Source organism: Hyperoodon ampullatus (genome assembly GCF_949752795.1).
Source record: "Hyperoodon ampullatus genome assembly, chromosome: 1".
Lineage (NCBI taxonomy): Eukaryota > Metazoa > Chordata > Mammalia > Artiodactyla > Ziphiidae > Hyperoodon > Hyperoodon ampullatus.
In genome coordinates this window covers 119,521,457-119,545,766 of record NC_136914.1, presented here as the reverse complement: position 1 = coordinate 119,545,766, position 24,310 = coordinate 119,521,457, and the positions used below count along the sequence as shown (strand labels likewise).

Sequence of the window (24,310 nt, the reverse complement as noted above, 5' to 3'; positions counted from 1 at the left end):
GAGTATTTACTTGGATCATCTATATTCACAACCAGCTAATTCATGTTCGGTAAAATTACATGCACTGGAATTAACGGTTGAGAACAAGACAGTAAATTCCCCCAAGAGGCCGGCCACATGTAGAACTGCGGAAGGAATGAGGACTTTGGAGTTAGATGGACTGGGTTTGGGGCCCGCCACTCCTGCTGAAGCAGGGAACTTTGGTTTAATGATTAGAGCTCTCTGAGGATCGGTTTTTTGGTATGGAAATGACAGTTACAATATATCCCTCTTGATAATGAGAGTAGGGAATTCCCTGGCTGTCTGGTGGTTAGAACTCTGCGGCTTCACTGCAGGGGGCGCGGGTTCGATCCCTGGTCGGGGAACTAGGATCCCACAAGCTGCGCGGCACAGCCAAAAAAAAAGAAATTAAAAAAAAATGATAAAGATTAAGATGCCATTGGCAGTCTCAGCAAGGGGGAGACAGGGGACGTCCAATTGAGACAAGTTGAAGGTGAGGCTTTGGCAGTTCCTTCAAGGGCAGGTGTGGCGTGTAGGAGACATGGACCCGGGAGAAAGAGGTGGTGGCGGCCGAGTGACAGCTCAGGTGGGAGGTGGCCCCGTGGAGGTGAACAGGCTGGCCCAGAAGCCTGCTGGCCACAGACGCCAGGGAGCTAGGAGGCAGAACCCAGATCCTAGGGCATCGTGGAGACCCCAGGAAGAAAGCCAAGAAAGAGGAAGCGTAGTGGAGCATCAGGTATGGCCAAAGGATGTGGTTGTGTAGAAACAGTTTTAAGTGGGTGCTGGTCCCCCAGCCAGATGGCAAGGGGTGAGTGTTTGGGGAAGGAGAAGAAAAGCAGGTAAAGGTGTCCAGCAGGGAGAGAGGTGGGGGGAGTTATGCTCTCTTTAGGGGGCAGGGGAGGGACTTGGGGAGAGCAGGCGGTTCTGGAAACCAGAGGAAGTAGGCTGGTGCCGGGACAGGTCTGTGGTGGCCCCAGGAGAATGTGATTGACGCAGCCGGTGGCGGGGGAGGGGGAGGCGGAGGGGGGTCCTGGGAGAGCAGAACGGACCAGAGAAGGGGTGGTTAGCCCAGCAAAGGAGAAGGGAAGAGATGAGGGCAAAGACACAGAGAAATGTGGGCTGCCGGGGAGGGAAGCCGAGGACCTGCGCTGGTGACTTGGATCTTCTTTGTCATGTATGAAGTGGCACTGTCTCCCGGAAGTGATGGATGGGAATTCGAGTGATGGATGGAAGGCTCGCAGAGGTGGGACAGTGTTCGCAGGAGCTGTACGGGAGAGGCAAGAAGAGAAGTAGTTCTTAAAAGCCTTTTAGGCGAGTGACCCGTTCTCACTGTCACTTGGGGGGAGCGTGTAGGGGAAGAGCCCCGCCGGGGGCAAGACACGTTTTGTGTCCTGCTCCGCCACTAGCTGATTCATATATCGGATGTGTCTCCTCACCTCCTGGAGCCCAGGCTTCTCTTTTCTGTAAAGAAAGGGGATTCGAGTAGATCTTCCATTGGCTCTTTCAGCAGGAACAGTCTATGAGTCTAGTAAGTAGCTTACTCATTACCAGAGCTTGGTTTATTTGATTAAACCCTTTACTAGCTCTAACCAGAGAGCAGAGCTCTGAGGGAATTAGACCCAGGACGAGTCGGAAATTCGGCGTGTGTGTGCACGCGTGTATGTACATGTGTGTGCATGCGTGTGCTTGTGCATGTGTGTAGGTGTGTGTATGTTTGTGCTTGTATGTATGTGCATGTGTCTATGTGTGTGCATGTGTGTATATATGTGCCTGTGTGCTTGTGTGTGTATATATATGTGCGTGTGTGTGTGTGTGCATGTGCGCGTGTGCATATGTGTGTGCATGTGTGTGTGTGTTTCAGGGGTGGGATTTGGCATTGGAGCACGAAGAGGAAAGACCAGCTAGGTGAGCACTTAGATTCTGTGAATCTTCAGCAGCAGGAAAGCACAGGGCTCCAGACAGCAGCCCCCCGATGATGGGGGTACAAAAGGCAGTCTAGAAAGACCCCAAAGAGGAGCATGCACCTTGTCAGCTTTGCCTGGGACTGGCCCAGGTGTTTCCACAGCAAAGCCCCTCTGCCCGGGATGAGCTCAGCCCATCACCCTCAGCCCACACAGAGGGCCTGCCCTCGGGGAGGAGTGAAGCCGAGGAGGACACCTGTCATACCTTAAGGCCAAGTCCACTTGGATCCTTGACCACACAAGCTCAGTCCTGCCTTACAGATGTACGTTACACGACTCCGCTGAGAACGGGATGTTTTAGAAGACAACGCTTTGCGCATCAAGATGAGTTGTGTAACCACCCAGGCCACCAGTTAAAATATCACCCTTGTTCCCCTGCTCCCCTCCAGGGGGGAAGGCTCCACGCACCCCTCGCTGCCTGGGGGGCTGCGCTGCACGCAGTCTGCCCTCCTGAACCCCGCTCTCCCCGTGAGACATGGCAGCCAGACTCCCACCACACGGATGTGAGGGCATCCTCTGATAAATAGAAATGGCAGAGAAGAGGGGTGTGTGCTTGTGTCAGTGTTTGCGTGCGGGTCACCAGCAGCGCTGGAATATCTCCTGATCTGTCCCTGGTGAGCGCCTGCTGTGTACAGAGGTGTCATGTGCCCGGGCGGGCAGTGGAAACGGTGAGACTTTGGGAGGCTGAACAGGCCACAAACGGCAGGCACGGGGATTAAAACTGATCCCCTCCAGCCCAGGTGTCTTCAGGCCACGGGTCCAGACAGGCCCTTGCTCCCCTCCCAAGTGGCCTCTTCCCTCCCTCAAGGCGCAAAGGGCATTATTTCAAGCTTACCCATATCTAGTCACGTTCTCAGAAGTCACGTGCGCCTTGGGCTGTGAACATTCCAGAATTGTCTTAAATCCACTGCAAGAGGCACTGTGATTTGGACATTGGGAGTTATTCGGGGACCTCTAAGGATGTGAGGAGTGGGGCAGAAAGGCCGGTACAAGTGTCTGTTCACTAGAGTGGTGGTGATGGCAGGAGAGTGGACCAGATCTAGGCCTGATTCAGACTAGCTCTGCAGCTGGGTGGAACTTACGGGGAATCTCGGACAAACCTCCTATCATCCCACTCCACCCCCCAAAAAGCAGCCTTCAGTCACTTCCCAATTCTGTATCCACACCAGGGAAAGAATTTGGGTTTTTAAAAACAACTTTGCAGCTGCCAGGTTTTCTTCTATCTCTACACACTGATCTCCAGGAATCACAACAAAGACTTAAGCAATTCAGAGAAGGCAGACAAATATAAGGTAGTACCTGATATTTCTAATCTAGTCATCTGCGGCAGTTCTTTCTTTCTTTTTTTTTAAATATATCTTTTATTTTAGAATAGTTTAGATTTACAGAAAAGTTGCAGAGACACTGCAGAGAGTTATTAAATACGTCACATCCAGTTTCTCCTATTATTAACATCTTCTCTTAGTATGGTACATTTGTCACAATTAATGAACCAATATTGACACATTATTATTAACTAAAGTTCATACTTTATTTGGGTTTCTTTATTTTTTAACCTAATGTCCTTCTTCTGTTCTAGGATCCGATCTAGGATACCACATTGCATGTCTTTCTAGTCTTCTCTTGGCTATGATATGGCAATTATTTCTTCTCCTAAGAGGTTATCACAGTAAATAGTCATCCACAGCTCGTCACCACACCCTGTCCAGCACAGTGACAGCTCTCGGTCCGTGCCTCACACCTTCACAAACACAGCGCAGTCCCTTCTGTAATACCCTCAGGTCAGTCTGCTCAGGTTGCCATGACAAAGTACTGCAGCTTGGATGACTTAACAGACATTTATTTTCTCACAGTTCTGCAGGCTGGAAGTCCAAGATCAAGGTGTGGGCAAATTTGGTTTCTGGTGGGGACTCTCTTCCTGGTTTGTAGATGGCCACCTCCTTGCTGTGCCCTCACATGCCTCCCCTCTGTGTGCACAAAGAGAAGACAGGAGAATATAAGTCCACCAACCCTGTCAGATCAGGGCCCCAGCCTTATGACCTCATTTAACCTTCATTATGTCCTTAGAGGCTCCATCTGCAAATACAGCCATACCAGAGGTTACAGTCTTAGCGTATAAACTGAGGGAGGGCACAGACACTTACCTCATAACAGCCCTTATTCCGTGGTGGTGAGTCCCAGCCCAGAGTTCCATACATACTCAGGATGTTCCAAATTTAAAAACAGAGTCTGTCCTCTTGGAATCTTGAAGTCCCCCTTTAGTGATTGGCAGTTCTGACTGGGGTGTTCAGCACCATGGCCCTGATCAACTTCCAAAGGGAAGACTAAGGGTTCTCTGCATTCCTCTGGATGCTTTGGAGTCAGACAGATGCTTGGAACTGCATTCAGCCTCTCACTAGTCTGTGACCTTGGGAGAGTAACTGTCAGACCCTCAGCTGTCCCATCCACAAAGCAAGGATAGTCACACTCCAACATTAAGACAGGTTTTTAAAAAAAGGTATATAATCTCCTGGCAGAGAACATGGCATATATGCTGTGTGTTTAACTATCACTTGGGGGATTCCCTGGCCATCCAGTGGTTAATACTTGGCACTTTCACTGCTGTGGGCCCGGGTTCAATTCCCTAGTTGGGGAACTAAGATCCTGCAAGCCACGTGACATGGCCTAAAAAAATTAAAAAATAACTGTCACTTGCCTTTTACTTCCCTGTGCCCTCCTTCTTCTCCCTTACTCAGAGTCAAGTTTAATTATCTGTGGATTCTATCTTTTCCCAGGGACAAGTGCCAGTCAGGAGCATGGCTGAGGCCTCAGCATGTATGAATAGTGGGAACATTTTCTGACCCAAAGTCCAAGAATCCAAAAAGATGGTCTGGCAACTGCAGGTGGACATCATTGGTCAGGATATGTAAAATCAGGATTGCTTTGGGGACACCCAGGGCCCATGGTGGCCTGATACACATGACAGCCTTTTCTTCCCTTTCCTCCAAACCACTGCCTGAGAAAAAACAATCACCCATAAATTCACTGAGCAAGTATTTAATGAGTAGATGAGATAAACAAAACCCAAACTGCATTTTTGGGAGATGAATTTCACTTGCAAATGGCCATAAACAAAAGCTTTCTTCCAAGCTCCTGATTTTATAAAAGCTATTTAGTTGGGTGGCTGGGCCCTGAATGGGTATATGCATCAGTGATCAACAAATGGGAAAATTGTTCATCAAGCCCTCTTCCCCTGGGCAATCCAGAAAAATAAAAAGGTGGTGGCTGTATTCCCAGAGCAGCCGTCAACTGTGTTTGTTTGGATTGGATTTGGAGACACAGAACCATCTATGACGTGGACACTGTAAGCCCCTCCACTCAGACTGAGCAAGCTCTCCTAGGGAAGGGGGTGTCTGCCTTATGCCCCACAGTAGGTGTCAATAAATGTTTGTTGGCTGAGTGGCCTAAAAATTTAACTAGTCCACCCAAGGGAAACGAAAACATATCCACACAAAGACTTATATGTGAGTGTTCATAGCAGCATTATTCACAGTAGCCAAAAAACTGGAAACTATACCCCTGTCCATCAACTGATAACTGGATAAACAAAATATGGGACTTCCCTGGTGGCGCAGTGGTTAAGAATCCACCTGCCAATGCAGGGGACACAGGTTCAAGCCCTGGTCAGGGAAGATCCCACATGCCGCAGAGCAACTAAGCCCGTGCACCCCAACTATGGAGCCTGCGCTCTAGAGCCCACGAGCCACAACTACTGAGCCCTCGTGCCACAACTACTGAAGCCCGCGCACCTAGAGCCCATGCTCCACAACAAGAGGTGCCACCGTGATGAGAACCCCTTGCACCGCAAGGAAGAGTAGCCCCCGCTCGCCGCAACTAGAGAAAACCCGCACGCAGCAATGAAGACCCATTGCAGTCAAAAATAAATAAGTTAAAAAAAATATGGAATATCCTTATAGACTACTACCCAGACGTAAAAAGAATGAACTCCTGGGCTTCCCTGGTGGCGCAGTGGTTGGGAGTCCGCCTGCCGATGCAGGGGACGCAGGTTCATGCCCCGGTCCGGGAAGATCCCACATGCCGCAGAGCGGCTGGGCCCGTGAGCCATGGCTGCTGAGCCTGCGCGTCCGGAGCCTGTGCTCCGCAATGGGAGAGACCACAACAGTGAGAGGCCCGCGTACCGCAAAAAAAAAAAAAAAAAAAAAAAAAAAAGCTTTGAAAAATTAACTGTATAGATCTTACTGATGGAGGTGTCATTGGGAGGTGTCTTCTCCTGCTCTCTACACGATGCTATCTCTCTGCTTTCAGGAGGCTGGGACCAGGCCAGCCAGTGGATGGTCTTTGAGCCCATCGCTGGGTCCCTCATCCCTAAGACATGACTCTTGCACTTTCTAAGTGCAAAACTTCCTGGACACTTCTTCAGAGAGCGTCACCAAGGGTCTCCTTATTCTCAGGGGACCTCAAAAAAGAAACATTTGTGTTCTCTTGGAAGTTTGCAAGAGCCATTTTATGGGAACTTGAAGTTGAGAGTGAGTGATTTTTCCAATTGCTCTAGCTTTCTCATTGGAGAAATGGCTTTCACTAAATAAACTTAAAAAGCCCCCAGTTCATCATTTGCTCAGCAGAAAGCAATGGACAGCTCGTGAGACAGAGGACTTGCCTGGGTCCCAGAATGAGTTAGCAGCTAAACCAGACCTCCAGCTCACCCATTAGGACCTAGAGTTTCTTTCCACTGAGCAGACATTACCTCTAGGTACTGCTTGACCGAAGAGTGCATATGTTTTATAAATTCCTGGTAGGAGAGAAGTATCAGGTGTGATTCTGCAGGTAGGACTAATATATGGTTTCAGTAAATTGCCTGAGTCTGAACAGAGCTCAGGATGGAAGTTCACGCACAGGTACGGCTATATCTTGGCACGCCGTGGAGTATACATTGTATACTGGAGAACACTCCCCTTACACACACACACACACACCCCCACACACACACCTTTCTCCAAAATGCTCAGTGGAAGCAGCTCTGGTAATAGAACTGGGGAGAGCCCGCCTGTCCCCCAGCGCTTCCGAGTGAATTAAGTGGCGTAAACAAAGCGTTTAGAGGCAGCAGTGACCACATCTGTCAGCACAACCATTGGGCCAGAGAATATAATCTACTTTGCACTGAGCCCAGAACTCTTGGCTCAAGTGCAAGGTTAGGATGGAAAGTTCAAGATCATAAATAGAGGGGATGTTAGCGAGTGAGGGTGACATAAACAGTATTTCTAGTTGTGTGATAGGAGTCAAAGGAGCTGGGACAGGACACGGCGTGGTTCATTCAGTACTGATTTCTTCGAGGCACTCTGTACTGCCTCTTTCAGGACTGATACAAGAGAGATACCAAGCACAGAGGAATCCCTCGACTTGTTAATTCAGGAGGGGAGAGAAAGTAAACCAAAGTTTCTTGCACGGGAAGATATGAGAGGCTTTTGAGAGTGGATATCCCAACCCCCACCCCGGGCCCCAGTGTAATTCCTTCTCTCTGAAATCTGAGCATCAGTTGGACAGCTTGTTGAAAATGACCTTGAGAATGGTAGGGTGGGATGCATTTGTTGCGTTTCAAATCGCAGAAAATAAACACGTCTGCTAACCAAATTCATTATGTCATTCTATACCTATGCTTCAACTAATTTTATCTGTTTGTTAGGGACACTGGGGCATGTATAATGTCTATTTACTTCCTAGAGAATGTAAATTCCAAAATCTGAATTTGCTGAAGTACCTCCCACCAGCCTGGCGATTTCTCCTACTGCGTGTCTGACAAAGCAAGATTGCGCATCACAGTGGGGCAAGGAAACGTTGGATTTCAGATCTCACCACCTTCCTCACCGCTCCTGGGGCAGGCCAGGCGTGTTCCTGACCCTGAACTTTGCTTCTCTTGTTCCTCAGCCTTTCTATACTGCAAGGCCCAGGCCAAGCTTCTGCTTTCTCCGGCTCTTCCTGCTGTGATCACAGCCCACACTGGTTGCGCTGTCTTCAGAATTTGTGTTGCAGTCAAATCACTCCATTTGTAATTGTTCTGTAATTCTTTCATAGATCCGTTTTGTCACTCCCAGATAGACCATAAGTTCCTGAAGAGCAGGATGTAATCATGTTTTATATTTATTTATTGACCGCCGAGAGCTCTTGGCACATGGCAGATGGAGACTTCATGGCAACTTCCTAGCGGATTGAAATGCTCCTAGGATGTGTCGTATTGTACAGAGCCCTGTGAGATTTATAAAGTCCATGCTCTTATGCATCAGGGTAAATGACTGCTGGCCGAAAATACAGTATGATCCCAGTTTTGCTGTGTGAGTGTGTGTGTGTGTGTGTGTGTGTGTGTGTTGTGCAAAGATACAGAAGACTGGGGAAAACGCAGCAAAATGTCCAGCGATATCTCTGGGTACTAAGATTAGTATACAGTGCATTGCTTTTTATTTATTCTATGCAGTACTTTTCTAAAGATTCTATAAAGAATATGTTTAGTTTACATGAAGTAGGTCTAGTTTAAAAGAATTATTAGGGGGCTTCCCTGGTGGCACAGTGGTTGAGAGTCTGCCTGCCGATGCAGGGGACACAGGTTCGTGCCCCGGTCCAGGAAGATCCCACATGCCGCGGAGCGGCTGGGCCCGTGAGCCATGGCCGCTAAGCCTGCGCGTCCGAAGCCTGTGCTCCGCAACGGGAGAGGCCACAGCAGTGAGAGGCCCGTGTACCGCAAAAAAAAAAAAAAAAGAATTATTAGGAATGAGCAGGTATTGAAATTGATAAGTGATTATTACTATAAGAGACTCGGTGTGGTGAAACGGAAAGTTTGCAATGAATTAGGTTTGGATACCTCTGATTCTTTATGGGTCTATTCCAGTGTTTCCCAAAGTGTGTTCCAAGGGACCCCAGTCCTATCACAGGTGTTACATTTAGATAATACGGGAAGCACACATTCTCTAGCTGCCTTTTGGCAATCTACCACATCCATTAGCCCTGAATACTCCTACAGCAAAGGAACCTGTCTGACTTACCTAGTGTTTCCCAAACTTTTCTGATTGTGGGATCCTTTTCTTCTTATCATAACTGTTAACTGCATTACACTTTGGGAAACATCGTTCTATCTTACTTTTAAATAATAGAGCGCAAAATGTCTTTATTTTGTTTGTGTATTATCAGTGTTCCCCTGGTCAAATAAGCCAGAGAGGTTACAAAGTTAGAGAATAACTTCTTTTATCCAAATCTGTAAAAGCATTTTAACAGTACCATCTTACATGATTTGGTGATTTTTCTCTTTCATTGTAACAGCAACATAGCATCAGTCTTCGCTTCATGCTTTAAGTTTTAAAACTTAAAACTTAATCTGCCATAATGCAAAACTAGATGAAAAAAAATTTTTTCAACCTCCTCCAGACTCCCTTCTTAAATGACCAGTTAGTACCGTGAAACTGCATTGCCTTTCTAGGTGGACTTTTTTTCCATCTCCGTAATTATCTTTTCAGTAGGACTTTCTGATAGTTGATGCTGGTAGTCGAGGAATCTGCCAACCCTCAACACGGCTTGAAAATTATCCCAGTAGTGAAGGGTTGCAGAGGCTCACCCCAAATGTCAGAGAACCAGTGTATAAATTGAAACGTGCATGCTTCTGTCTGAAAATGAATTGTCGTAAGTTGTAGGGATTCATTGTGAGCAAAATCAAGACGTCCTGGTGGGAGGGCATCAAACGAAAGGGGAGGAATCTGCCTTGCTTTTGCCCCCTCTGCTTCTCCCTGCCCTGCAGCCCATGCCAGAAACAGACAACTTGTTGGAAGTTCAGAGGTGGTCAGCCATTTGGTTTTCCAAGGGCTTTCTGACTCAGGTATATACACGCATGAAAAGAAAGAGGAAGAGGGAGATTAAATATTAACAAAACAGGTAAAGAAGCACAGTACAGATGGGGTCAAGGATTTTGGGTCAGTAAAGACATTATCTCTCCTTGACCAGCCACGAAGGCTTAGGATGACCTTTGGCTACAAGAGATACAACCAGGGAATTCCAGGGTGGTCTAGTGTTTGGGACTCAGTGCTTTCACTGCCAAAGGCCCGGGTTCAATCCCTGGTCGGGGAACTAAGATCCCACAAGCCGCGAGGTGAGGCCAAAAAAAAAAAAAAGAAACAGAGATACAACCAGACCTGGCAATTAATGATAGGATTAGCTAACCCCTATATAATAGGCTACCTTGAATCAGGATTTTGCCTCATAGGATTATTATATTTCAGACAGTATGATGTACAAAACTTGGTTTCATGGTATTAGAGCTATTTAAGTTACTGCTAAGTTTAAACAAAATCCATAGAGTACATTTGACGCCAATATATTTTGTACCCATCTCCTGTACCCCTATACTGTGTGCCCTCATTCAGCTAAGTGCCTGGCTGAACATATAAAAGGCACGTAGACTGTCCCCTGGAAATTCACATCCATCCATGGTCACATCTGATACAAGTTACAGCTCTGTTTAAATTTCCAGCTGACTGACCTGCACACAATCATGAATGAAAACCAAACAGTGGAAAATAACGCCTTTTCCACCCTTCTCATGGTCTGTGGGAACAATGCTGCTGCACAGCCGTGCTCTGGCCTGTAGCCTGGTTTCCAGAAGTCACACAATTCTCAAATGGAGCGTCTGAGGCCTTTCACAGCACCAGCTGCCAGAGGCTGTGGTTTTTAAGTAACACTTCAAAAGTGGGACTGACGGCTATCAGCTGGAAGTCAGTAAGAGCAAATAGAGAAATAAGAGAGACAGATCTTTTTTGGCTGCACATGCAAAAGAAGATGAGACTCTTGGCATCCCTGCCCTTAAGTAACAGGCAGGGAGGAGCTTCTCTCAATGTCCTGGGAGCTTTTAGAGGTCAAGACTTATGACCTCCTTAGGGGGAAATCCGCAGCCCCTAGCACTGCTCAGGCCGGGTAGCACATCACTCCGTGTGAGCTGACACTTGGTGAACTATTTCAGCCACTCTGTGTGTTCTGGAGAAATGCTTCCACTTCTCCACATGGGCCCAGAGAGCACCTCTTGAAGTAAAGATTCTGACGCCAGGGTTCCTGAGATTCTCCATTGCCAACAGGCTGGGGATGGTCCTGATGCTGCCAGCCCATGCACCATCTTTTCAGGGTCAGGATTCTAGAGAAGAAGGAAACCACTGAAAATGCCTTTAAATTTTGTTTCAGGAAGCTGCGTCCACGCCCCTATCCCCATCTCCCCTCCCCTCCCCTCCCCTTCCCCGGGTGGCTGGCCATGACAATGACAGTTGGTTGCCCTCTTGCTCCTGGCAACGGTGCACGTGTGGAGGCCCCGGTTAACCGTGCCCCTCTCTTCCCCCAGGGGAGGAGCGCCTCCGGGACCCCCCGGGCCCGGCAGAGGCCCAGGCGCCGGTGGGGACCGACGCCGGCGGGAGACCGAGCCCTCGCTGCTGGAGATGTTCCCGGGCGCAGCTCAAGAAGATCTTCTGGGGCGTGGCAGTGGTGCTGTGCGTGTGTTCTTCCTGGGCCGGTGCCACCCAGCTCGCCAGGCTGACTTTCAGGAAGTTCGATGCTCCCTTCACTCTGACGTGGTTTGCCACCAACTGGAACTTTTTATTCTTCCCGTTGTACTATGCGGGGCACGTCTGCAAGTCGGCAGAGAAACAGTCGGTGAAGCAGAGATACAGGTAGGTGCTTCCGGGATGCCAGGATGCCGGCCCAGCAATGGGCTGCTCTCCCGATCGCTGATGCTACCGGGCTGCCCTAGTGGTGGTCACTGGGAGGGGCCGGTGGGCACCGTGGTGAGAAGTCACCGTGTCACCTGCTGTCTTAGTGAGGTTCCAGGGTTGGCATTCTCTCCCCTCAGAGTGGTAACACCTTTCCTCTGCCTCGAGCCCCTCGACGCTAGGAACTGCTTTATATTAGACAGGAGAAGGCAGCATCTTCCAGAGGCGTGCTGTGGTAGGTCCCCCAGAAAGGGTAGAAATGGGGAAATTCTGTAGCTCTTTTATCCCTCCTCAGACTGGGCTGGGGACAGGTCCATGGAGCCAGGTGACACGGCTGCTTCCTGTAACTTACCTTCCCACGTGGCGATGTGAAGATTACTCCTCTCCTCTCCAACCCAAGCCTTTTCCTCCTTTGGTTATGTGGTTGCATGGGTCTGAATATCTGGCAGACCCATGGGGTCGTCAAAGTCAAGGTACTCTTTGAGCTCTGTTGACTGTATTTTCTCGTTGATATGATCTCACTGTATTTCCTCATTGGTATGACCTCCCTTTAAAAGAGGTCAGAAACCCTGACGCCAGCCCTCTGCCACAACGTACAGCAGGGCTCCCCCAGCCTCCTTGGGAGTCGGATGGTCAGTGTTGGCCTTGGGGTCTCATCTGTGCCAGTCCCTGGATCTCATGGTTGCCCAAAGCTGAGGTCTTCTGTGGCTACATCAAGGACACACTGTTGGCCCAAATCAGATCTACTCAGAAAAAAAAAACCCAGGGAAAAGCATGCTAGCCAAGGTGACCAGATAGGCCCTGGGAATGTATCTTTCGTCAGCCCCAGAGGTGGGAAAAAATTTGAAAGCTGAGAGCTGTATTACTCCTTCACTACCACCTTCTTCCTCACTTTACCGCCACCCCACCAAACAACCCCCACATACAATCACCACGTCCCATTTACCATCTGCTTCAGACTTCAGCCCCATTCTGAAAAGTTACCTTTAGAAGTTGCAAGCTAGCTAAAAATCTCATTGGGTCCAAGGAACAAGGAGGTTTGGGAATGGAGGTTACGCTCTGATCAGAATTTTTTCTGAGATTCTACCATTTTGTCACTGTAAAGTTAGACTTGGAGGTGTAGTGTTCAGAGGGAATTTGGACTGGCTCCTTTAAAAGACCAAGTTGTAAGTCAGAGCACTCATTCTAGAAGAAGGAGCACTGATGGAGCTCAGATTGAGTCACAAGACCGGTGTCACAGGTCCCCGTGGTGGAAGGGACTCAGAGGGGATTCTCAAAACAAAGCATGTGGCAGCCTGGAGCCTGGAACCGTTGCCCAGGCCTGGGGCATTGCCAGCGTTGACTTAAACCAGTGGCTTCATGGACCAGCCAGAAATTGCTCAAGAGGCACTTGATGTACCTCTTCTGAGCAGCAGCTAAAAGCAGGCTGAAACAAATCGGTTTAGAAACTCTGACAGGGCCCCAGATTGTCCCAAAGGTAAGAGAGAAATAATGGCCTGCTTTTAGTCACAGAGAAAAGCAAGTATTCAGTAAATGATGTATTTAACAGTAAAGTAGCCCTGAGTGTATTCAGTTTGTAATTAGGAGTTTGCCTTTCTTTAAACGGAGTAGCATATTTTGCTGCTGCCTCTCAGAAAGTGAGCTTATGTGCCCTTTCTTGATGGAGAATTACTGGAGGGACGATGAAATGGTCTTTGCCTGCTTTCTTTAAACATGGCAGCTCAAAGAGGGCCTCCCCTGAGGAGCAGTACCCTCTACTGCCCTAAAGATGTATCCTCAACATGACACTTACCTTGGGACAAGACTAGCATTGCTGGCCACTTAGGGCAGGCCTGGCACCATTAACCAATTGTGCTGAAAACAACACAGAAGGAACGAAGCTCTTTTACCAACGAAGTTGGGTAAAAGGTCAAGGGAGGAAAAAATGAAAGGTCATTGAAGCAGATTAAACATAGAAAGACATCACACCTTGACTTCCTTGATTTCCTTGATAAGGAAGCTTATTGTCTTCCTGTAAAAAGTATCTGGGAAGAATCATGAGAGAATGATGGCGACTGGTATGTCAACTGGAGAACAGTGGAGGGCAAGTGGCAAAACCGTCACTTGATTAGAGAAGCCAGTCAAAACCTTGCCCAATTTCTGTAATAAAGCTTAGCTCACCACTTAAAACATCTTTCTGATTGTAAACTGTGTTCTCCCTGTGGCTAAACAGAGCTGCTAATTTAGCAACCAATTTTGGGGTATGTCGGTTAAGCCATGCGCACCACTGGAGGAGTGAAGGAACATTCTTTCTCAAAAAAGAGAGAGAAAAATGTTAACATCACCGACTTTACTTAGGAAGTCATGACTGTGTCACAACTCAAACTGGGAGTTCTTTTTTTTCTTTTCTTTTTTTTTTTTTGGCTGGGTTTTTTTTTTAATTGAAGTATAGTCGATATACAATATTATGTAAGTTACAGGTGTACAATATAGTGATCCACCATTTTTAAAGGCTATACTCCATTTATAGTTCTTATAAAATATTGGCTATATTCCCTGTATTGTACCATATATCTTTGTAGCTTATATTGTACCATATATCCTTGTAGCTTGTTTTATACCTAGTAGTGAAGCCGTATCAGGTGTCTGTACCCCGACACCGAACTGAATCTCGGAGACAGAGTTTTGGGTGAGGTAGAAAAGAAGAGCTTTATTGCTTTGCCAGGCAAAGGGGGACACAGTGGGCTAATGCCTCAAAACTGTGTGTCCTGACCTGGAGGGAGTAGTGAGGAGTTTTATAACAATGGTTCAAAGAGGGCGTGGTCAGCTCGTGGACCTTCTTCTGATTGGTTGGTGGTGAGGTAAGCGGGAGTTTGCATCATCAGCCTTCTGGTTCCAACCAGTCTGGGGTCTACGTGCTTGTGGGCAGCAAACAGTTAACTTCTTCCACCTGGTGAGGGTTTCAGTGTCTGCAAAACCGCTCAAAGATACTGTTCTGTGTATCCCTTGAGGGGGAACCAGGACCCTGCCCCAAGGCTGCGCTATTGTTTCTTGACTGCTCTTCTCTTGTCTGTGTATCCCCTCCCTTCCCTGATTAGCATCTTTGAACCTGCCCTTTGGAACTCAGGGAAGGTCTTGGAGGCTGAATGAAGCCTATTTCCTGTAATCAACAAATGGGGGACACAGAAAGGCTTTTGTGCCCAGGAGCCCCACAGGGTCCTGCTTGATGTCAGTAATTTGTACCTCTTCATCCCCTACCGAATTGGGAGTTCTTTAAACAGACTTTAGGAGTCCCAGAAGTCAAGGCAAACTGAAATCGCATCTTCCATGTTTGTGCTTGTATCAAAATGAATGGAGAAGATGGAGAGTCAACTGAGGAGATGTGTCTTTGGGTGAAAGTGTTGCAGCAGGGAGCTGGGGAGAAAAGGGAAAAGGTAGAGACCGTTTTCAGAGAGGGAAGCTGGCCCAATACGCCAGCTTTTCTTGTGGTTTTCAAGAAGCAATCAGGTAGAAGTTTCTTTTCTCTGAGCCCTCCCTGCCGAGGCTACTTCCCCAACGTGAAGCTAGAAGAGTCAGTCAAAGCACAGGGAGGAAAGCATGTGGTGCCTCACACACAGCTTCTCAAACCCTAGGCGTCTCCGAGATCTTGTTGAAGAGCCGATGATGATTCCGTAGGTCTGCGTGGACCCGAGGCTCTGCTTTCCTAACGAGCTTCCAGGAGATGCTAATGCTGCTGACCCACGGGCTGGGCTTGGACTGTAAAGGCCCTGGAGTTGTTGAGTCTCAGCTGCACGGTTTTTAAAAGGTTGCTGATCTGCCCAAGCAAGTAGGAAGCAGGACTCCCCGTACCATGTGAAACCGGAGAGTGACTGGCTTCAGGCCCCAGGGCTGTTTTGAGTCCTGGTCCGCTGCCGCTTGCAAGGGAGGGGAGGCTCCATGGGCAAGTCTTTTAAGCTCCGGGAGCCTCAGATGCTCTTTGTAAACGGAGGGTAAAACGCCCAGCACAAAAGGTTGTTGTGTGATCGTATGAGACCCCGTACGTGCAAGTGCCCTAAGCACTGTGAAATGCCATAAAAATGCCAGGAACCCTATTGTGATATTCTCCGCGGGGTACGATGCAGCCCCTGCTCAGTTCATCGGCCGCCTCATGGTGGCCCTGTTTAAACTGCAGGGGTGGGTCTTATGGGGAGTGGCCAACCCCTGCAGGGTCATGCAGGTGTTACACCTTGCAGAAATCAGCTTGCAGGTCTGTTGGCTGCACAGGGCATTCTGGAATGACCAGGGCTTCCTGTGATGGGGCACTGTTGTCAGGAATTAGAGTGTGGATGTGAAAGCCTCTCAAGCCCAGCTGTCCTGGGTTTTCAGCCTCAAGCCTGTGGTCTCCCCAGTGACACCAGCCCAGACTTCCGGGAGTAAAGTGAGCTCTTCTTTTTCCCCAGACCATCAACACCCTTCCCTCACTTTCCCTGTTTCTCACTGACAGCCAGTCTCAGGGATGCCCTGAGGAAGCAGTAGTGTCCAGGACCCAGGGAGGGCTCTGGCCACAGAGATGCGTGTGGGCGCTGCAGAAACTGTAGGCGTGACCTGAAAGGGGGTTCAGCTCCCAGGAATCTGTGCAAAGCCAGGCTCCAGAGGGAGGCACACGGGGGAGGCCGTGTCAGGTTCATGGCCCTGGGGAGACTGTCAAGGGCAGGTGTGATGACACACAGCTTCCCAGCCCCTCTGACCCTGGGACAGGAGGACAGCGTCTCGGATCCCAGGGCTGCCACGGCCAGCAGAAATCAGCCAGAGCAGATCTGGGGCACCTGCAGGCTTGTCAGAAGGCCTTCCAGGAATTTCTCCCAGTACTGACCTCTTTTCACGAGCAAACACTAGAAGCGTCTGCTCTCCTGCGGCTGCCAGAGAAGTGAACGAACGATACAGTGGTGACAGATGTTTCCCTCGGTCTTTCGTAGTTCCAGGCTTCTGGAAGCTAGCCAGTTGATTCCGCTTCAGAAACGCCCGCAGCTGTTCTGAGCCAAGAAAGTTTTGATGCCACTCGTTTGTCTTCAGTCCCCCAAGGGCTGGGTGTGCGTTCGTAGCGGCACAGACTTAGGTGGGATCCATAAGGAGTCTCGCCGCCGTAACTTTCAAAGTCTAAGGAACAAAGCAGAGCGGTCACAATCTGGAGGTTCGCTCCTTCTGGAAATGGTTATTACAATCTTCTCAGGGATAGAATCATAGCTGGTCCTTGTCTTCAAGGAGCCCGCGGCCCGGTAAGGGAGTCAGATAGCCAGACAAGGTGAGGGTGTGTGCAGGGGGCCCAGGGGAGAGGCCCAGCTGCGTGGCTCCTGGGACAGGCGGAAAGGTTTCTTAGAGGAAATGACTGAGGAGCAGTCTCTTGGAAGACAAGCACATGGTCCTGTAGGCGCTGAATCCCAGGCAGGCAGAGTAGTGTGGGGATGGCACAGAGGCTGAGAGAGCACGGCACGTGGGAAGCTCTGATCGGGGGTGGAAAGCGGGTGGGGAGCCGCAGAGGAGCGGGAAGGCAGGCAGCAGCAGACCCCCTGACTCCTACACGCATAGGCAGAGCAGGTTGGCTTCTGGTGCGAATGTGGGCAGGCGGTGGCAGTGGGGGGCAGAGAAGCCATCAGACTGGACCTTCAGCAGTGCCACCATCCCTCTGTTGAGGACGGAACGGAGGGCACACGGAGGCCGGGCCCGTAGAACAGGTGTGGGCTCGATGTCTGTGTGTCGGGGTGTCGACTGAAAAAAATGCACAACCTAAAAGTTGAGAGTTATGTTTTATTCAGTGGACATTCTGAGGACTTAAGCCCGGGACACAGCCTCTCAGATCACTCTGAGGGACTGTTCCAAAGAGGTAAGGGGGCAGCCAGGATATAGAGGAGTTTTTGCAACAGAGACCAGGTAGTCAGAACATCAAAAGATTACTGTTAATTAAAGAAAACCAGACATCTCAAAGTTAAGGAATTCAGCGCTTTTCTAAGTGTGGGAAGATTCAAGAGTCTGCGCTCACAGAAATCATCCCTTTGATGTGCACCTCAGCTGTCTGGGGCCAGCATCCTGTGTTTTCCCATACTGAGTCCTCTCAGGGCATAGGGTTAGAGGTGGCTGCAGCAGCTGTGGGCTTGGTGGTGGGCACCCTGTTTCCATCCTGAGTTCCCTCAGGGCTCACCGTCGGGGTGGCTGTAATGTGATGGCTTGATGGCTGCAACATCCTTTGTTTACTGGTATGGCAGGTGGCACTTTTCATTCGTGGGGGCATGTGGGCACGTGTGAGTGACACAGATGTTGTTCCCAACCTTAGGAGCTCACATCCAAGTGGGAGAGAGACCCGTATGAAAAACAGAATGGGGTGTAACAGCGGGTGACAGTGGGGCAGACTGGCTGGGCTACAGTTTGGATTTGAGGACAGGACCAAGTGGAGGGCGGGACTGGATGGGGAGCCCTGTGGGTGCTGGCTTAAGGGGCTGGGGCTTTATTCCCCAGGCAGTGGGAGCCTCTGAAAGTTTTTGAATCCAGGACTGATATAATCAGAGCTGCTTTCAAAAGTAGGAGAGTGCTAATCACATAACTGGTTACAGAACATGTGCCCGTTTCACGTCAGAGGTAGAATGACTCAGTATTTCAGGTTTTTGTTTGTTTCTTTGTTTTGAGCGTAGACCTTGAAGTATTACCAGGCCAGGTCCCTTGCTTTGAATTGTCAGCTACTTCTTCAGTTGAAAGCAAACTCCTGTGTTGGTGAAAAGCATTTCAGTGGTTATTTTCTCACTCAACTCAGGCATTCTGGAAATTGGCGAGGGAAATCTCCTTTCTGGGAAACACTGGGACATGTTTTTCAGGCCCGATGTGAATATGAACGCATGGCCGAGGCCGCCGTAAATAGCGATGCCCCAGCACGCCCTGCCCTCTTGGCACTGTCGGGCCTCCTAGCTGATGTGAGCTGATGGGGCCCCTTGCTTGCTTTTTCTTCCCTGAGCCCTGGACATGCTCTGGCCTGTTGCTGCCATCAACAGTTCTTCTGCAGAGGGTGAGGGCACTCTGTAAACAAGTCCACAGGGACCCTCCATTCTAAGAAGATAGAGATAGCCCTTCACTCATTTCACAAAATCTGCCAAGGGTTTTCTGTATGTCAGGCATTGTTTTATTTTTTAATTATTTTTTAAATAAATAAATTTATTTATTTATGGCTGTGTTGGGTCTTTGCTGCTGCACGCGGGCTTTCTCTAGTTGCGGCAAGTTGGGGCTACTCTTCGTTGCGGTGCGCGGGCTTCTCATTGCAGTGGCTTCTCTTGTTGCGGAGCACAGGCTCTAGGCGCTCGGGCTTCAGTAGTTGTGGCACACGGTCTCAGTAGTTGTGGCTTGCGGGCTCTAGAGCGCAGGCTCAGTAGTTGTGGCGCAGGGGCTTAGTTGCTCTGTGGCATGTGACCAAGGCTTGAACCCGTGTCCCCTGCATTGGCAGGTGGATTCTTAACCACTGTGCCACGAGGGAAGTCCCTCAGGCACTGTTTTAGGTGCTAGGGAAACAGCAGTGACCCAAGCAAATGAAAATTCCTGCCTTCACGGAGCTTACCTTTTAGTGGGGAGACAAACAGCAAACAACTATAATACAATAGGTCAGAGGGTGCCGAGTGCTGTGAAGAAAGATGGGGCAGGGCTGGAGTAGAGGTGCTGGGCAGAGAAACATTGATGTCAGGCTGGGGGGACCTGTCTGTCTGTCTTTCTGAAGGTGCTTGTGGTTATACCAGCATCTCCTCACCCCGTCCACACCCAAAAGCCTGGGTTAGCCCCCGTTACTCACTCATTCATTCATTCTTTATTCATTCCTACAGTAATGTACACTCATGACTGTCAACTCTGAACATGTGCTACAGGACCCTGCCCTTGAGATGTCCAGAGCCCAAGGGTTAAGCCCCGCTTAGAGCTCAGGATACAGGAGTCCAGTGGCAAGGAGGTCTCACCAGCATGGCCTCCATGGGGTCCAAGAGCCCTGTGTGGCCACCAGCTTCAGGCCCAGGGACAGAGGCATTTCCTGGGCTCAGCCATCTCTTTGCCTTTCCCTTCCTCCTAACGTGTAGCCTTCTTGTTTCCTGTCTTATTTCCAAGAATCAGCCACCCGAGGAGCAACAAGCTGCATCCAGAGCCTGCGCAGCTGATGTTGTTGTTGTTTGTTTTTGTAACTGGTTTAAAAGAAATGGGCAAAATATTTGGGAACTGCAGTTGTTCATTGGGCCCGTGTTTTCTGTTTGGTGGTAAATAATGGTAATTATGCATAAACATCTTCAAGGGGAACGGGGAGAAAAGGATAAATTAGGAGGTTGGAATTAACAGATACAAACTACTGTATAAAAAAATAGACAACTAACAAGGACCTACTGTATAGCACAGGGAACTATACTCAATATTTTAAAATAACCTATAAGGGAAAAGAATCTGAAAGAGAAAATATATGTGTGTGTGTGTGTGTGTGTGTGTGTGTGTGTGTGTGTGTATAACTGAATCACTGTGCTGTATACCTGAAACTAACACGGCATTATAAATCAACTATACTTCAAATAAAATAAAACATTAAAAAAAATATCTTCATACCAGGAGACTTTGGTCAGATTTGCTATTGAGGCAAAGCACCTTCCCCCTAAACACAGACACATACATACACATACACACACACAAACACACATACACATAGCCATCTGAGCATCAGAACCTGTGGTACAGCCACAGGACGGCCCATAGTCAATGCTCTGAATCTAAGTAGGATGTCCTAAGACATTGTAATGGGTCCCAGTGTCAGCCAAGGCAGAAATGAGATGAGGGTGGCTGACAAAGGCTTAGATAGTCTCTGCCTGTCTTAAGACAGCATTTGAAATACTCAAGGATGCGTCAGTGAAGAAACGAAACACAGAGCATCAATCCTGTGCCCTAGGTGGTGACGCTGACTCCAGGTCCCCTCTGCTCCGTCCTGTCATCATGGTATTTGTAGTTTCCCCGTGGATGTCACCCCCATCCCACCTCCACATCTCAGTTCAACAGCTGCTGGCCTCATCCCAGGGAAGTTCAGTGACAGCCAGACACCCACAAAGATGAGTCCAGAACATTCTACGAGTGACTCTTCAGCTTTCCCTCAGGCAAATAGGAAATGTCATATTAACTCCCAGTCTCCTCTGTTCTCATGTACTTCAGCCACCATTCAGCCCCCAGTTACCTGAGCTCTCTGTCCATCCTTGAACAGATATCAAGGATGGGTCTTTGCAGTGCAGCACTTTAAACTAACATTTTGGGATAGTGTTTATGAAAATCTTTAACTGGCTTTTAATCATTTTTAACAATTTGAACAGTTTAATAAACTGGTTCTGCTCTATTCTCAATCCATGCCTTTTGGCATCATGGAGGAGCTCAGTGCAAAGATCACTTTGGGCCCCAATTAACCCTTTAGATACAAGCTTTGCCCAAGGCTGCCGAGCAAACAAATGCTTAGGGAACATTGATACCAGTGTCAGTCTCTACTGGATCAGCCCTCTTTCCTTTCCCCCTATTATTTAGTGACTCTGTAAGTTAAAAAAACAAGGCTTTATTGTTATGCTAATTTACCCTTGTAATTTCAGAGCAGGTCTAATTCAGCTGCAGCCATGTGGTTTCCCCACGCAGTTTCATTGAAATTTTGCCAAAGGTCGGTTCCAGTGCTCCTGTTTGTGGGCTTGAAGAATGCCAGCCACTTAAATAATTGCCATATCAGGGTGATTATGGCTCTTTGAGGGTCAAGTTACCCTAGGCTGGGCTTATTAACAAGAGATTTAGTGACAGTTTTAGCACAAATCACCATGGTCCCTGTGAACCTTTGCAAGATCGGTGTTGCAGTGGCATAAGAGCTGGAGAGCAGGGGATCCCCAGATCCCAGAGGGGGATCCTTCAGCCAGCGGGTCCTGAGGGGCAGTTAACATTGCACAGGTCAGGCGATGGAGAAGGGCTCCTGTGCGTGGCGTGCAGGAAGGTGCAGAGAGGCATGTGCAGATGCGTATGGGCTACAGGAAGAGGGGTTGCCACTGATGTGACTAGGAGGCTCAGACCCCGCCCATCCCACCAGCTCACGTGGAGCCATTTTTTACTTTCCATGTGCTTCCTAATCAGAGAATCAAGACGAGCAAGTCAGCTCATAGGTGCATTGGAATTTTAAAATCATACTACGTTTAGGAAGAAGATATCTGCATAGAGATCCCAAAGATGAAAAAGGGACTTTGACTACTCTCTAATCCAAATCATCCATACTAATCTAATCCATACTAAAGAGGCCATAGATGCTCAGAGAAAGGGCGTGAGACCTTTGTTCACTTCAATCCCAGACCTCTCCAGAAATGCTAGCAGGAAAGAAATGGTCAAAACTCTTCCTCATAGGAAGGAACATGGAGGTGGTGCCTGGGCAGGATAGACAATGGGGGGCGGGGGGAGAATGCTGCTAGCCCTTGCTTGGGGCACTGTGATCAAATGATAAGAAGGCAGGCTTGCCATCAGTCAGCTCATGTTTGAAACCCAGCTTTGCCTTCATTTGGCTATATTGCCATAGCTTAGTCATTAAAAGCTCTAAGCCTCACTCCTTATCCATAAAGTGGAGACCCTAATACCTACATCTGAGTGTTGCAATTGGCATTTCTCTTCTTCCGGGCTTTCCCAGTTTCTGCAGAGGTCTTGTGTTTGAACTGAACAGAATTAAATATGATAGTGGCTATAAAGCCCCAAACCTTGCTTAGTCCAGAGGTTTGCTACCCATCTTTGGTTGACTCCAAATGTGAATCCCCAGACTCACACAAACCGTGGCTCCTGCACTTTGCAGATCATAAGGTGATGGTGATGGTGATGGTGATGGTGATGAATCTGCGGATGGTGATTATGGTGATGATGGTGATGGTGATGATGATGGTGATGATGATCATGGTGATGGTGGTAATGGTGATGATGATGGCGATGATGGTGATAGTAATGATGATGGTGTTGGTGATGAATCTGATGATGGTGATGGTGGTCATGGTGATGATGATGGCGATGATGGTGATGTTGAAGGTGATGATGGTGATGGTGATAGTAATGATGATGGTGATGGTGATGGTGGTCATGGTGATGGTGGTAATGGTGATGATGATGGCGATGATGGTGATGATGAAGGTGATGATGGTGTTGGTGATAGTAATGATGATAGTGATGATGATGGTGATGGAGAACATTCCAACCACGCATGACTGAGTCTTTCTCCTCATGAAGATTCAGATAAGTCATGTAACTGGTGTGGAGCCCACAGTAGAGAGGGCAGCTTCTTGACTTGTCATTCTTTTGGGCTGTTGGGAAGGGGACATTTCTTGGCAGAAGTGAGCTTTGAGACAAGCTTGCCAGGAAAAAGGCAGAGAACTCATGTGGTACATGCCATGTGTCATTCTAGAATGAGCTGAAAGCAAGACAGAAATGCGAGGTGATTCATATGTCTAGAAAGCAATGTCCTGTCAAGCTCTTGATGTTCGTTTTGGTTTTTTGAAAGCTAAAAAAGAAAAAGGGAGTGGAAATGCTGGTACAGTGCAGAATGTTAAAGCAGACACGCCTTATCATGTCATTTTTTTTCCACTTTTTTTCCACGGGCACCACTCTAGCCTTGATTGCATACAACTCAGAGCTAAATTGGAGTGGTCACCCCTGACATGGGAACAGCCATTATAATGGCTTCCACAGCCTTCACCCCACTTCCTGCCCCATACAGCATTTGCACACCTACTAGTGTGATGCTCGCACCAGACACCAAGGATGCAGAGAGGAACGAGGCCACATGGTGGAGGCAAGGGACCCCAGGCATTGGAGTCCAGCTGATTCAGGTTCCCAATTCTACTGCTTACAAATCTGCACAACTCCAAAGTTTTCTTTCACTTCAGTGATCTGATATTTAACAATGGGCCAATACTGCCTATTTCCACAGGCTGGCTGCAAGATTTGGGGTACTTGTCTGAACTTGGCTGTTGGCTGGTACTGAATTAATAGTGGTCACAGCGCCTCCCACTGCTGAAACAATGACCCCTATGGTGGTGATTGTTAATTTGCATACTCTGCCTTAACAGCCTTACTGCACATACATATTTCTCTGAGCATTTTCATTTCTAACTGAGCCACAGAGCAAAGGGACTTTTTGGTACTTGCATTCTCTCCTACGTTATTTCATTATAGTACGTTCCACATAGGCCTTCCTCAGCTAAGGAATTGGGAGCCTATGGGGAGAGCAATCACTAGAAATTGTTATGCCTGATTTTTTTGTTTTCTTTTGTGGTTCTAAATTTTTTTTACATTTTTTAAAATATTCTTTTCCATTATGGTTTATCATAGGATATTGAACACAGGTCTCTGTGCTCCACACTAGAACCTCGTTGTTTATCCATCCTATATATAAAAGCTTACATCTGCTAACCCCAAACTCCCACTCCACCCTTCCCCCACCCCCTCATCCATGTGCTATGCCTGATTTTTAAAGCAAAATCAAATCACATTCTCTTATGTAGCCAGTGTCCATGCTGAGTGCTTCAGAGAGTCAGTCCTCCCTTCACCAAATCACAATTTTTTTTTTTTTTTTTTTTTGGCCGTGCCACACCTTACGGGATCTTCGTTCCCTGACCAGGG

General features: G+C 48.3%; 1 protein-coding gene across 2 annotated transcripts in view; it reads left to right on the top strand.

Moving 5' to 3' along the window:
- The window catches only part of SLC35F3 (solute carrier family 35 member F3), a gene marked incomplete at both ends in the record, with an annotated part of 294,306 nt that overhangs the window by 191,369 nt on the left and 78,627 nt on the right, over positions 1-24,310 (top strand). For both annotated transcript variants that reach the window (XM_079698569.1, XM_079698570.1), the window contains one exon: positions 11,323-11,647. In XM_079698569.1, the coding sequence (XP_079554695.1) occupies positions 11,323-11,647 (325 nt within the window). The remainder of the gene's footprint in view (positions 1-11,322; positions 11,648-24,310) is intronic.